At 37.3% G+C, this 13,381-nt stretch overlaps 1 protein-coding gene across 2 annotated transcripts in view; it reads right to left on the reverse strand.

The window, feature by feature from the left end:
- GABRA1 (gamma-aminobutyric acid type A receptor subunit alpha1) overlaps window positions 1-13,381 on the reverse strand; it is a 60,894-nt gene that overhangs the window by 29,007 nt on the left and 18,506 nt on the right. For both annotated transcript variants that reach the window (XM_007464394.1, XM_007464395.1), the window contains 3 exons: window positions 12,171-12,238; window positions 4,704-4,924; window positions 1,634-1,716 (listed from right to left, as the gene is read on the reverse strand). In XM_007464394.1, the coding sequence (XP_007464456.1) occupies window positions 1,634-1,716; window positions 4,704-4,924; window positions 12,171-12,238 (372 nt within the window). The remainder of the gene's footprint in view (window positions 1-1,633; window positions 1,717-4,703; window positions 4,925-12,170; window positions 12,239-13,381) is intronic.

Here is a 13,381-nt window from a genome sequence, read left to right on the forward strand (position 1 = left end):
TTTTTTGACACAGGCACTACTCTTTTCTTCTTTTCCCACTATTCCTCTTCATCTTGAAAGCAGAGGCAATGGCTGGAGTTGCAACAACCATCCTGTCATCAGGAAGAATTTCTAAGGACGTCTTAAGACAGCTTCCTTGTTAAGATGCTGAACTAACCAGCAATTAACCAACAGTCACTTACCTTCATATATCTTGTATAAAAATATAAACTCCTCTTTTCCAAGCTATACTCACTGCTTAAAAGTGAGTGAGCTAACTAATATACTAAACGTAAAATTAATTGTCTAAAACAAGATAGTTTTGAAGCCAAAAGTAGGTACTATTAGTTATACCAGGATTTAGGCATGAATCAGTACTGTTTCAGGCAAACTATGATGTATGATATCCCTAACTATAAGATTATTTTGTGGATTAGATGAGCTGATGCATATACAAATATTTAGTACACTGCCTGGCATACAAGTAACACATAATACATAATATTATTGTTAAAAATGGAACCGGTAATCAGAAAAAAAATAATAGTTCATGGTATAGAACATACATTAAATTGGGAAAAAAAATGGAGAGGAGGGAGTTATCACCAAAGGCCTGTTTAGCTGACAGTTTTTGAGGTAGTCTACCCTTGGGTTTCAGTATAGAATGAGACTTATAAATAGAGAAAGTTGTCTTCCCATGACTAGCGCTGCTAGGAACCCAAAGGCCCTTTGCTATTTTCTTTGCTTGCTGTCTTCCTACACTACCACTATTTTTCTTCTGTGAATCATACCTTCACCAAAATAGTTGCTCAGATTGCCTGTCTAGTGAGAACAGAAAGCTGGTTAGGTTAGTCAAGAGGTTGACTCAGTCCTTATACCGTAACTCCCCTGCAGGAAACCAGGAATACATTATTCCTCCTCACTTTATGCATGCACACTAATCAAAAACAGAAAAGTAGAGGAAGACAAGACAACCTAACTCTGCTAACCACTGTTCTCTGGGCTCCTCTAACGTGTATGCCTGCATATTTTCAAGTAGCAGAAACCCTGAAAGTTATCATAAAGGTGATTTATCTAAGATAGCTTCAAAAGCATTAATATATACATGAACTTCATGAGATATCCAAACATATCTAGAACTGTTTTAAGACTATAATTAGAGTAAATTCTTTTCTAGCATCATCTTTGGGTGTAGGCTTCATTATTAAGAGAACCTAACTATTGTCCTTTGCCACCTACCAATATTTCCATTTGATAAACAAGTCAAATTATTCTTAAGAACAAACCAGTGTCAGTAATGATATAAAATAAACACAGTGATCTCCATTTATTGGAAAGAAGATATTATCTATGAGGTATAAGCATCCAAACTCCATTTGGTTTTTTATGAATACTACTTGAACAAAAATAGAATTTTTCCACTAAATAGTTAAATCCCTTCCTTCTAGTTCAACTGATAGGGAATAACCCCTTCCTGAAAAAACATTAAAAAGTGAAGTCAAAGATTATTACTCATAGAAAGCACTTGCAGTAAATCACTGTTTAAATATTCTTGATGTTCTTTATCTGTCTCTTGAACATTCATAACTAACTGGAGGTTTCTTGCTTAAAGACATGCCTCTCATAAAAATAAAAATAAAATAAATTTACTCACAGCTCCCAAATTTTAGTGGGCAGGCATGGGCATCCATAGGGAAATCCTCCAAATGCATTGGACATTCAGCTCTCACTGTCAGCCTTATCGATTAAGGGAAATATGGGATACAAACAGAAGTCCTATAGATTAGATACTTTCTGATAAATACAAGTGGGATGTTATTAACTATAGCAAATATATTAAGAAAGCAGGAGAGACAAACACAAATGGCAATGCTATACCGAGCTGTTAATAATCAAACGATCTAAAAAGAATTATTGGACTTCCCTGGTGGTGCAGTGGTTAAGAATCCCCCTGCCAATGCAGGGGACATAGGTTTGAGCCCTGGTCCGGGAAGATCCCACATGCCGCGGAGCAACTAAGCCTGTGCACCACAACTACTGAGCCTGCGCTCTAGAGCCCACGAGCCACAACTACGGAGCCCATGGGCCACAACTACTGAAGCCCACGCGCCTAGAGCCCATGCTCCACAACAAAGACAAGCCACCACAATGAGAAGCCTGAGCACCACAACGAAGAGTAGCCCCTGCTCACCGCGACTAGAGAAAGCCTGTGCGCAGCAACGAAGACCCAATGCAGCCAAAAATAAATAAATAAATTTTAAAAAATAAAATAAAAAATATAAAGAATTATTTACAACAATGACTGGATTCTATCCATTTTTTTGTCTGTTTTGAGAAAATAGGTGACACTTGATTTTGTATGATGGGCAAGCATTACCAAAGTTTTCCAAAATAGGCATCATCAACTAATCCACCTACCAAAGCAAATCCTTGGAGAATAAAATGGGATGTAAGCAAATAAATACTTGCAATAATACTGATTCATCCTTGGTTGAGAAGACATGGATAACAAGGAAGAGAGGCAAATTTCTCCATTCCTAAGTGCATCTCTCCCCACCTCCTTCCCTAATATAGCACCAAATGCATAAGACAATAAAGGAATAGGTGAGGGAGGAACTGTCCTCAGGTTCTGTGAAGCTGACATTCACTTAAAGTCTCCTTTATAAGTGATTTCACTATATTCCAACCATTTAGTTTTACCTACAAATCTACTGCCTAATTGAAGCCAGTACTCTGCTGAGCTTCTTTTTAGTCCCTATGTTATGGGAATGTGAATGTGAATTCTATTTATGTTTTAAAAAGGGTAGTCAAGAAAGGAATTCACTGAAACATATTTGATCTCATTTGGTGGAACTATGGAAAATTTACACCCAAATTCCTCACATAATTTTCAGAAAATATATTTACCCATATTATTAAGTAACTCTAATGTGGCAAGATGGCTTTATAACAAGTAAAATCAGGAAGTGATTACAATATTAATTAAAGTAAATATTAAATGTGTAAATTAATGATTAAACTCATATACTTAAGGCAAACTATTCAGGGAAGTGGTAACACATTAGCAAAGGTGATGAGAAATTTAGGAGAGGGGGGATATAGGTTAGTTACTGATGAAGAATATTACATATATCAGGAACTATTAACTGATAAACTGTTCAGTATACACAAATCCCTCCTTAGATAATTAGCAGCTGGCAGGAAAGGATACTAGATTTAGGCTCAAAAACGAGTGTAGGATATTTTACAAGGGGATAATATTTCCAATTTCAAATATAAATAGATCCTGCTTAGATGATCTGGAAAGTTCTCAACATATCTGTCCACTGATCCTCTACTTTCTCTCTTTTCTGGATTTTTCATTCTTTCAGTCCTATTACACTTTTACTAGTTGAGTCCAACATCTATCTAAAGTGGCTCTTAAAGCAGTTTTTCTTTCATTTGGGTATAAAAAGCTAGGAATTCTGGCAGCTTTCTCCAAAGTCAAAATAACACTCCACTCCCACTCGAAACACAATCCACCAAGTCTAGGGGTTGCCTTTATTACCTTTTCATACCAAAGGAATAATTGGATGGTCTAAATTACCAAGTGCTGGCCAGATCTATAAAAACAACATTCCAACAAGTCATCTGGATATGAAAAAACTGCATCTCTTCAGAATGAGTCCTAGATAATTTTTTAAAATATTTTATTTATTTATGTATTTATTTTATATTTTGGCTGTGTCAGGTCTTAGTTGTGGTACGTGGGATCTTCGTTGTGGCATGTGGGATCTTTTGCTGCGGTTCATGGGCTTCTCTCTAGTTGCAGTGTGTGGGCTTTGTAGTTTGCAACACACAGGCTCTCTAGCTGAGGTGCGCGAGCTCAGTAGTTGTGGCGCACTGGTTTAGTGGCCCCGCAGCATGTGCGATGTTAGTTCTCCGACGAGGGATTGAACCCATGTCCCCTGCATTGGAAGGCGGATTCTCTACCACTGGACCACCAGGGAAGTCGCAAGTCCTGGATAATTCTTAATTTCTCATAAAATAGGAATGTTTTTAAACAACTTTTTTTCTAAAAATAGTCAAACCTTTATTCAATTCATGTTTCTTTCATTCATCCATAAATGAATGATTGGTATCCAGATTCTGGGCTTACAGTAATCTCAAAATGGGGGAAATGTTTATGGAGCAAAAATATATATGTAGTCTTCAATTTAAGCAAAATTAAGAATATTTATATTCTCAGTCTAATTAACATCATTGTGAATTAATATACTTCTTCAAAATGTATACTTCCACATGAATTTATATATAAAAATTTTGAACTTTTTCTATTTTCTGTTTTTTTTCTCCTTTTTAAATAGAAACATTTTTAGATATATACCATGAGATAGCTTCTAGAAATTTAATCTACACCTTACTGGAATGCAGGAATCCACGAGGTTAATAGTAGGGAGAAGTTCCTCTATTGAATTAGAACATATTGGGGATATATATATATATTGCATTACTTATACATTGTAAACATTTTTTTTCATTTTGTCTAATCATTTTACTTAACACTTTAATACTTGCATAATATTTCAGCCAGTTTAGTTTTCATAGTAGAATAATTATTAAAGTTGAAAAACAGGGAAAACAGGAAACCAGATGCTCTACAATGGCCCATCAGCTTGCTGATTGCCTACACATGGAAGAGAAGGTCTAGAAAAATTCACGAACGGAAGCACAGTCATCCTTACCTCATGGTGTACAACAAGGTCCCATCCTCTGTGATCCGTAGGAGCTTGTTGGGCATGGTCATGTTGTGTGCCACTGATTTCTTCCCATTGTGGAAAAAGGTATCTGGAGTCCAGATTTTACTTGCCATTAGGTTATTTAACCGGAGTACCGTCATGGGTCCTTTAAATTTTAACCTTTCATCCTTCCAGCTTTGACGGAAGAATACATCTATTGTATATTCCTGGGTAATTTTGGAAAACGGCAAAGAGTTCACTGTGCTGTATTTTGCAATGCAAATGGCTTACACAGACGATGTATAATTTTTGCAACTTTAGAAGCAAAATATGACCTAGATGATGTTCCTAGAAGTAAACTTGTGGTGGCCTGTACATATTGGTATCAGGTGAATCGTTGGTTGACATAATCACTTGAAAAATATCTAAATGCCTGAATTACTTTTTGGTGAGAAAACTTCTGTTGAGTATCTCCTCAGACATGTGAAAGGAAACTAGCACCCTATTCCCACCACCACCTGCACCACATCAGTACTCGAAAAGATAGAATATATTGCAAGTGAAAACAAAAGTCATGTTACAGATTATTACATACAGGAAAATGTTTAAGTTAGGCAATTCTAGTTATAAAAATAAAGCATTTTGGGGGCCCTCTCACGGTTTCTGAAAACTCCACACCCAGTCCCAAGACATCCATCGTGCTAATGTGAATGTGATAATCCCATCTTCTTTTTGGCTAAGTGAACATCCTTTTTCCACAAATAATGTATATAGATTTTCAGTTCTACACAGTGAAGAAGATTATGAAAATAAGAAATTGTTTCACTGGTAATTTGCATACTTTCCAAGAAAAAAAGAAAAGAATGCAGAATATGCGGGTGTGTGTGAGTGTGTGCTTGTGAGTATATATATGTGTGTGTATGAGACACAGGAGAAATGTGTGAAGCTCATCATCATTCACAGCCAGGGAATCTATTTATTTGAATAAGCACAGCATTCCTCATGGCAATACCCAGAGACAAACATCTGCTAATCTGAAAACAAGCAATGTGATTTACCAGCTCCTAAAATTGAAAGGGGTAATAATATCCATCTTCTTTGCAGGACTTGCTACACTGACACTAAAATTAGAAGTCAATGGTTTGAAATAAAGATTACCACATTCTCCATTAATCTTAGAATGCTCCAAACTGGAAGGAAGACTAACTTGAAAACATCATGCTCTGTTTTCTTAATCCCCTAAACCCTGATGCATCAGAAAGCTGTTTTTTAAAATCTTTTATACATATCGTCTTTAGCACATGCACAATAGTGTCTGGCTTTTTGTGCATGAATTTTACTACCTGTCTCTTTCCCAGGGTTAATGCAAGTTTGGGTAAAGACTGAATGAAGATTTTCAAAGCACACATTTGACATTGCTGAGCCCTTACTGATCAGGTAACTAAGAATTATTATTGGTTAGTCTATAATGTACCAGGCATAGTGGTAAGTGCGATTGAGATAGAAAAAAAAAAAAAAAAAAGTGTAACAGGACACCAGTCTATCTTTGCAGGCAGGAGAAGTTACTTTGTTTGTTTTCTCTGTCTGGAAGTGTCAGATGAGAGGCACTGGGATACCTGGCATAGGAATTTACTTAGAAACATTTATTAAGCATCTGTTAAATTCGACAGAGAGAGAAACTGTTTGGACTTGGAAGCTATAGGAAAAACTTGTGGAGGAGTAAACTGGGTTTAGAATAGTATTTTTCTTGAGGAGAGAAATGAGGGGAGTGCCTGTGGATTATATCAGGAAAAGATCCAGAGTAGCAGTGCTTGCTAGGGAAGCAGAGCATATGGGTTTACTCTGGGCTGTGCATGTTCTCTTCTCTGGACAATAGACAAGCTTCTGAGTTAGGGCTATGATAATGATGCTATCTCTATTGCTCAGGAATCAGAGCTCTATAGTTTATGCAACTGAACAACTTCAGCCTGGTCAGCGATGGAGGCAACAGTCTCTCATAAACCAAGGTTCCAAGGATGTCTAAACTGACCATATTCCCATGAATCTGAAACATTTGTTCACTTGTTGCTTGCTCCAAGGAGAGTTTTGAATATAAAATAAATGTTACATATAAAATAAACTTAAACTATATTTATCATCAAGTGTTTGATAAGATATATCCCAAAGGCAAAGATTCCAAAAAATGATGTCAAAACTTGCCAAGGTCCTAAGGTTTACAAGTTTATCATATTTACAGCTAGCTTTATTTACCTGTGATAATGGTGGACAATGAAATCCCCAAATTCATTTAAGATACTCTCTTTTCGAATACCTAGTTACACAAGCATGCATGTGCACACACACACACACAAGTACAAGGGGCAAAATTAACTGGATTAGCTTTCATTTCCATGATTTCCTCTGTTAGAAGTGGAAATGAAAACTGATATAAAGCAGTTGATCATGATCACCTCTTGCCTAAAAAGGAGTGTATTTGGTCTCCCATATTCTGAGAATGGTCCCTGCAATATTGCCATGGTAGCAGCATGCAGCTCCCAGCAGCTACTTGTATAGTGTGACCTCTCCCCATGGTCGAAATTCATTAGACCAAGCTGGGCCAGAGCCCCTTCTTTAGGAAGTTGGAACAAGAAGGAGAGGGTAGAGCCAGAGCATAATGGTTACAAATGTAAATTCTAAGTCTGCTAACTAGAACTGAATCGTCCCTCTGCAAGATAAAGGTCATTTTCTTATTTTCTCTAATGCCCTAGTTGCCAATTTATAAAGTGGGGATCATGGAAATACTTATTTCACTTTGCTGTTGTGAGAAGTGTCAACACAAGTGAACAGCTTACAAGAATATCTAGAGCAGCGGTCTCCAACCTTTTTGGCACCCAGGGGCCGGTTTCGTGGAAGACAATGTTTCCATGGACCGGGGCGGTGGGCAGAGCGGGATGGTTCAGGAGGTAATGTGAGTGATGGTTCAGGCGGGAATGGGAGCGATGTGCAGCGGCAGATGAAGCTCCGCTCGCTTGCCTGCTGCTCACCTGTGCGGCTTGGTTCCTAACAGGCCGCAGACTGGTAGTGGCCCGTGGCCTGGGGGTTGGGGACCCCTAGTCTAGAACACAGAAGTTCTCAGTAAACATGAAAAGTTATTGTCTCTCTCTCTTTTTCTAAATCAACACAAATTTATATTAGATTTCTAGGTAGCTGGGAATGGAAAAAGTGCTGTTTCTTTGGAAGGGTGGTAGGACAGAAAACCTGAAGACAGTGAGAAAGTGGTCATAACTAAGCCAAACAAAAAAAAGAAGGCAAAACAGAAGACTCCACAGAAAAGTGCCTGAACAAATAAGAAGCTCTGGTGAACGCTTTGTTCAGTGTTCAGTGTTCTAGCCCACACCACTTGAGTGAAAATTCTCTCCAAGTTACCCTGTTCAATAGAGTAGGAGCCTAGAGAATATGAGCCTTTTTCTGAAGACTGGGACAAAACATCCATTATATTCCTAAATAAACATTGTACTGTAGCGTTCCCGCTTGCACCGTTTATTACCGTCTGTGTGTGCTTTGATTTAATACATTTTAAGCGCTATGGAAAACAGGGCTGTATGATTGTGCTGCCTGGATATTTCTGTCAGAACCTAGTGCCCTGGGAATGTGAGGTTTGATTGCCAATTAATGGTTTTTAAAATAAAGTTAAGGAGTTGTCCTAATTTTGTTTTCTGTTCCAGATGAAGTCAGATGCCTTGGGAGCTGTGGAGTCTCTAAGGACGGACAGGCTGAGTTCAAGCTGCTACCTAGCTGGGTCACTTTTCTCCTCTGGAAAACGTGGGTAGTAATAACACTTAGCTAAAATGTTGGCAGGAGGATTAGAAGAAATATGATCTATAAAACCCTTAGCACAGTGCCTAACATATTGTAGCATTCAATAGTGTTCAATGTTGTTATGGTTATTATTATTAATTAGATATTTTATCAGCACTCAGTTTAAAAACTACATTTCATGTCTTGAAAAATAGCTTTGTCATTCTGCCTTTTAATTTTGATAGCCTCTAAATCATACTGCTCTTTCTTACGGATAATTCCCCAGTAATGTAGTTTAAATGATTAATCTCAAAGTGGTAAGGTACAGTTTCTGCTTGTCACTTAGGAAACCAGTTGCAGGCCTATGGCTAATGTGATCCCTTGATAGAATTCAGATATTGTCTTGTTCAAGAGTTTTAGGCAAAACGGTATCTCTGGTTTAGACTCCGTTCCCTTCTTCCTACCTGATATTTGATCAAAGGCCATAAATAAAAAGTGATTCATGATAATCTTGGGGTTAATGGTGTATCCAAAATCCTAGAGTGCATCTTTTGTCTAAGACAAAAGACATCATTGGTTCCTAAGGTCATACTTAATCTGAACCAATAACTCAAAGGTATACCAAATATTTTTAAGAGAAAACTTTTTAATTGCATATGGCTTTATTTGGGCACTGTCCCTAACAACTTATATTGAGCATCTACTCTTTGTGAGACATCATGCTAGGTGCCAGAGATAGAGAAAAGTTATTTATTATTATTATTAGGAGTAATATCATTATCAGTATGTGCTCTTTGTAATGCTTCATCCTCTCTCTTAGTGTTTCCATCTATGAGAAGAGAGCTTCCCCAGTGTAAAACTTCTGAAAGTTCTCCTTTATCTCACACTCTTCTATTTGGGGAGGGGAGAGAGGAGGAATAATTTAATTCGACAGGAGAATTTGGAAGGAGAAATCAATCTTGCCTATCTCAGCCTCTTCCTCTTGTCTTCTGCATTTTGGATGCTGGCTGTCCATTAGACTCACAAATGCAGCTGTGTTCCTCTATGCTAGAAGCTTTACACAGTCTACACCCTCGCAGAGGGAAGCCAGCTCTGCCTGCTGATAGGGTGGGTTAATCTGACTGGTGTTTACTCTCTGGAAACTCACTTGTCTGCAGATATAAGCCACCTTTTGCAGTACCATCATTATTAGTAATAAAGATGATATTCTCATTTTCCATATCCCTTACACTGCAGCCTTATTTCTCAAAAGGCTCAAGATTCAGGTAAGAAAGAGGGTGTTATTTACTGAGTTTCAGAAGACCTTAATTTTTTAAAGCTAATATAGACTCCTCAGCCTTTCACCAAATAAGTAGAAATTCAACACTTACTGTAAAACAGCAATGCACTGTTACTGTGAGGGATGCAAAACAAGAGTGCCTTTATGTTTTTTGGCGTCACTTTAGGAAAATAAGATATTTATGTAAGATAAATAACTTCACAAAGCAGTGTGCAAAAGCTAAATTGTACTTCACAGTCAGTAAATGTGATTATAATGCAGAAAGGAAAAGTTAACTTGGTATTGGATTAATTAAAAAAAAAAGTTTTCATCATGCATTTGGGTCCTGATTAGGGCTTTTGTGGAAATACAGAATTTAGATGGGTGGAGAATAGAGGAAATTTCCACAAAGAGTGCATGGCTTGATAAAGGGTTCAGAGACAAAATAATAATAGCTACTATTTATTGAGCACCATCAATAGACCATTATTTACATATCTCATTTAAAATTCCTAACAGTCTTACAAGGATAGGTAATTATAATAATATACTCACTTTAGAGACTTTGAGCCTTACAGCCTTAACTGATTTGCCCAAGGTCATGCTGCTGTTAGTGATGAATTTGGATTCAGCCAGCCTGAATCCTAGAGCCAGTCCTGCTAACCCCCAGTGTTATGCCTCACAGAAAGTAGTACTAACGTGAATGACTAAATAGTAAATATTGGGAACAAGTGAGGTCTAGTGGTAAATCGTGTATGGATTGTATGGGATACAGGCAGAGGAGTTTAAATTTGACCTTAAACTTGACTAGGATCTATTAAATGTTCTTGATTAGAAAAGTAGCATGAGAGAATAGGGTGGTTGGAAGACTGAGTTCCAATATGGGAGAACCACAATAGGTCCGCAGACCGCAATCAATTTAGCAAAAATAATTGTATCACACAGTATTTCAATAAAGTGGTCTGACCACAATGACAAAATGGATTGCCAGAGGAATAAATCCACAATTATGGCTAACTTTTATATTTCTATTTCTTACATAGTAATAATGGCTGACATTTGTTGAGTGCTCATGATATGCCAATGATTTTTAAGTGCTTTTCATGTATTAATTTGTTTAATACTTGTGATAACCCCATGAAGTATTATTATTATTACTCCCATTTTACACATGAAGAAACTGAGGCAGAGACATATTAAGCAACTTCCCCAAGGATACACCCTTATAAATGGAGGAGCTGGAATTATAAACCCAGGCATTCTGGTTCAGAGATCTGTATTCTTACCTAGCACTCTGCTGTCTCTCATATGCTCCACTGACTCTAATTTGTACAGTTGGTAAATTTCATAACCTCTCTTAGGTATAAAGTAATTATCCTAAGCCAGCATTTCCCAATGTATGACTCACAGAATGTCAACAAGTATCACTTGAAGAAAAGGGTTTTAGACAAATATGATTGGAACACACTAGATTAAATGCAGTTAAACAGTTTACCTTACCTCAGGACTGGTCAGAGCTTTAATCCTGCCAAGCTGGGTGCCCTGTGAATTTCCACACTTTGGGAAATGCTGGTCTAAATTGATATTTTCTGTAACTTTTATTCTGAATCATCTGAGCTACTATGAAATCAGAAGACTTTAATGTTAAGGTGGTATCAACAAAAAGGCATTTCAAAAATAGTATTTAATTAATATATCTTCAAAATATCCATAACGATGAATCTTCATGGCCTCTTTATGATTTTTTGCTTATACAGGAGCTTGGCTGTTATGAGTTCAGAAATATTATACAATATCTGCAGAGCTCTACGGATTTACCAACTCCCATCAGATAGAAGAGAAATTCATGTTAGTTCATTTGGGTTGGGAAAAGAGAGAACAGGTATGTATTCATTTTATTCTCACTCTTGGTAATAATTTAACGATTGCCTTTTGCAATGAAGCTGAACCTTTCCCACAGGTGCTATTTCATTCTCTGTCTAATTCTGGTCAAATATTCACTCAGCTTTTAAACACATTTCTCCTTTTTAACCAAAAATAATTCAGCAATTGCAGTGTTTCTGGCTGTTTTATAATAGCACTGGCTATCCAGAAACCTAGCATTCTTCAATCAGTATGTCCTCCTAACTAAAATATAAGGTAATTCACAGTACTTGTCTCGCAGAACATAAACCAAGGCAAAGGAATAATTTCAGGGATGGAACAAAAGAAGACTGCAGTGGTTGGTAACCATAAATAGGCCTGGTCTGGAAAGTAAATGGGTATTTTCTACTACATAAATATTATATGTATTACATATTACATATTATGCACACAGAGAGACACGAAGATATAGCCAAGGCATTGCGAGCTGCTTCCTAAATACCTAATCTATATTTTTTCTTTCAAAAGTTAAATTTAGAAAATACCCCAGGAAAACCAAAAATGCAGTCACTTACCATATCATGGTCTGAAACGGGTCCGAAACTGGTGACGAAGATGTCAGTCTTCACTTCAGTTACACGCTCTAATGAAGCAAGAAATTGGGACAGTGAATGTCTATCAACAGCCCTTATTAGATCTCACCACCACAAACTCACACCCAAATGGGAAATTTATAGGCTTTGATTAGCAATTTCTAAAATTGGTCCACTGTGTAGTCCTGATAATTTACTGCTTACACATGAAATTTCACAGTGAATATCTTTCAGTGGAAAAACAGAGCCTAAATATGCCACTTTGGGAGATAGATTTTATGGAGAGGTCAGATGATGCTTAATGAATTCTTTAAGAATGGACACACTTTCCTGAATGATACCAAGCTATTTCATATTATAATATGAATATGTTAGCATATGGATATGGTTTGAGCTTAAACAGTCTTATACAGCTCATCAGATGCTCCAGGTACTTAGGCTACTCTTGGGAAGTATATAGTGTATATAGTATATAGTGTACTGTAGTGAGCTTTCTTAACTGTTTAAGGACTCAAGGGTATGTTTTATAAATGATTGCTTTCTGGCACTAAATCATAAGTTAATTATACAAATTACTCCTTGGGAAAAAAAATCTGACAACCTATATAAGTTTCTTCAGTTTTGAGGATAAGAAGAACATATTATGGTACAGCAAAAGTTCATTTAATAGATTCCATTTCAAGCTCAATGTGATTTTATGTTATTGGTCTCTGAGGCATATATTTCAACCAATAAAACATATGTATTATAGTTTGGTGACAACTCAACACAGATATTTTCAAGGAAATACAGTCACTCACCAAAAAAAAAAAAAAAGAAAAAAATGTTGCCTGTATAAAAGGAAACAGTTTGTTAAGAGGTGAAAATGAAAAAAGATGACTTGTAATTTTCAACTTTAGCTCTGAGAAATAACAGTCCAGTATTTTAAGCAATTCATTTCATTTATCAGGACATTTGTATCTTTGGTGTAGGACATTAAAAAGGTGATCCAGGGCTTCCCTGGTGGTGCAGTGGTTGGGAGTCCGCCTGCCGATGCGGGGGGCATGGGTTCGTGGCCCGGTTCGGGAGGATCCCGCGTGCCGCGGAGCGGCTGGGCCCGTGGGCCATGGCCGCTGAGCCTGCGCGTCCGGAGCCTGTGCTCTGCAGCGGGAGAGGCCACAACAGTGAGAGGCCCACGTACCGCAAAAAAAAAA

This window comes from Lipotes vexillifer, unplaced genomic scaffold (assembly GCF_000442215.2).
Source record: "Lipotes vexillifer unplaced genomic scaffold, Lipotes_vexillifer_v1.1 scaffold95, whole genome shotgun sequence".
NCBI classification, from domain to species: Eukaryota; Metazoa; Chordata; class Mammalia; order Artiodactyla; family Lipotidae; genus Lipotes; species Lipotes vexillifer.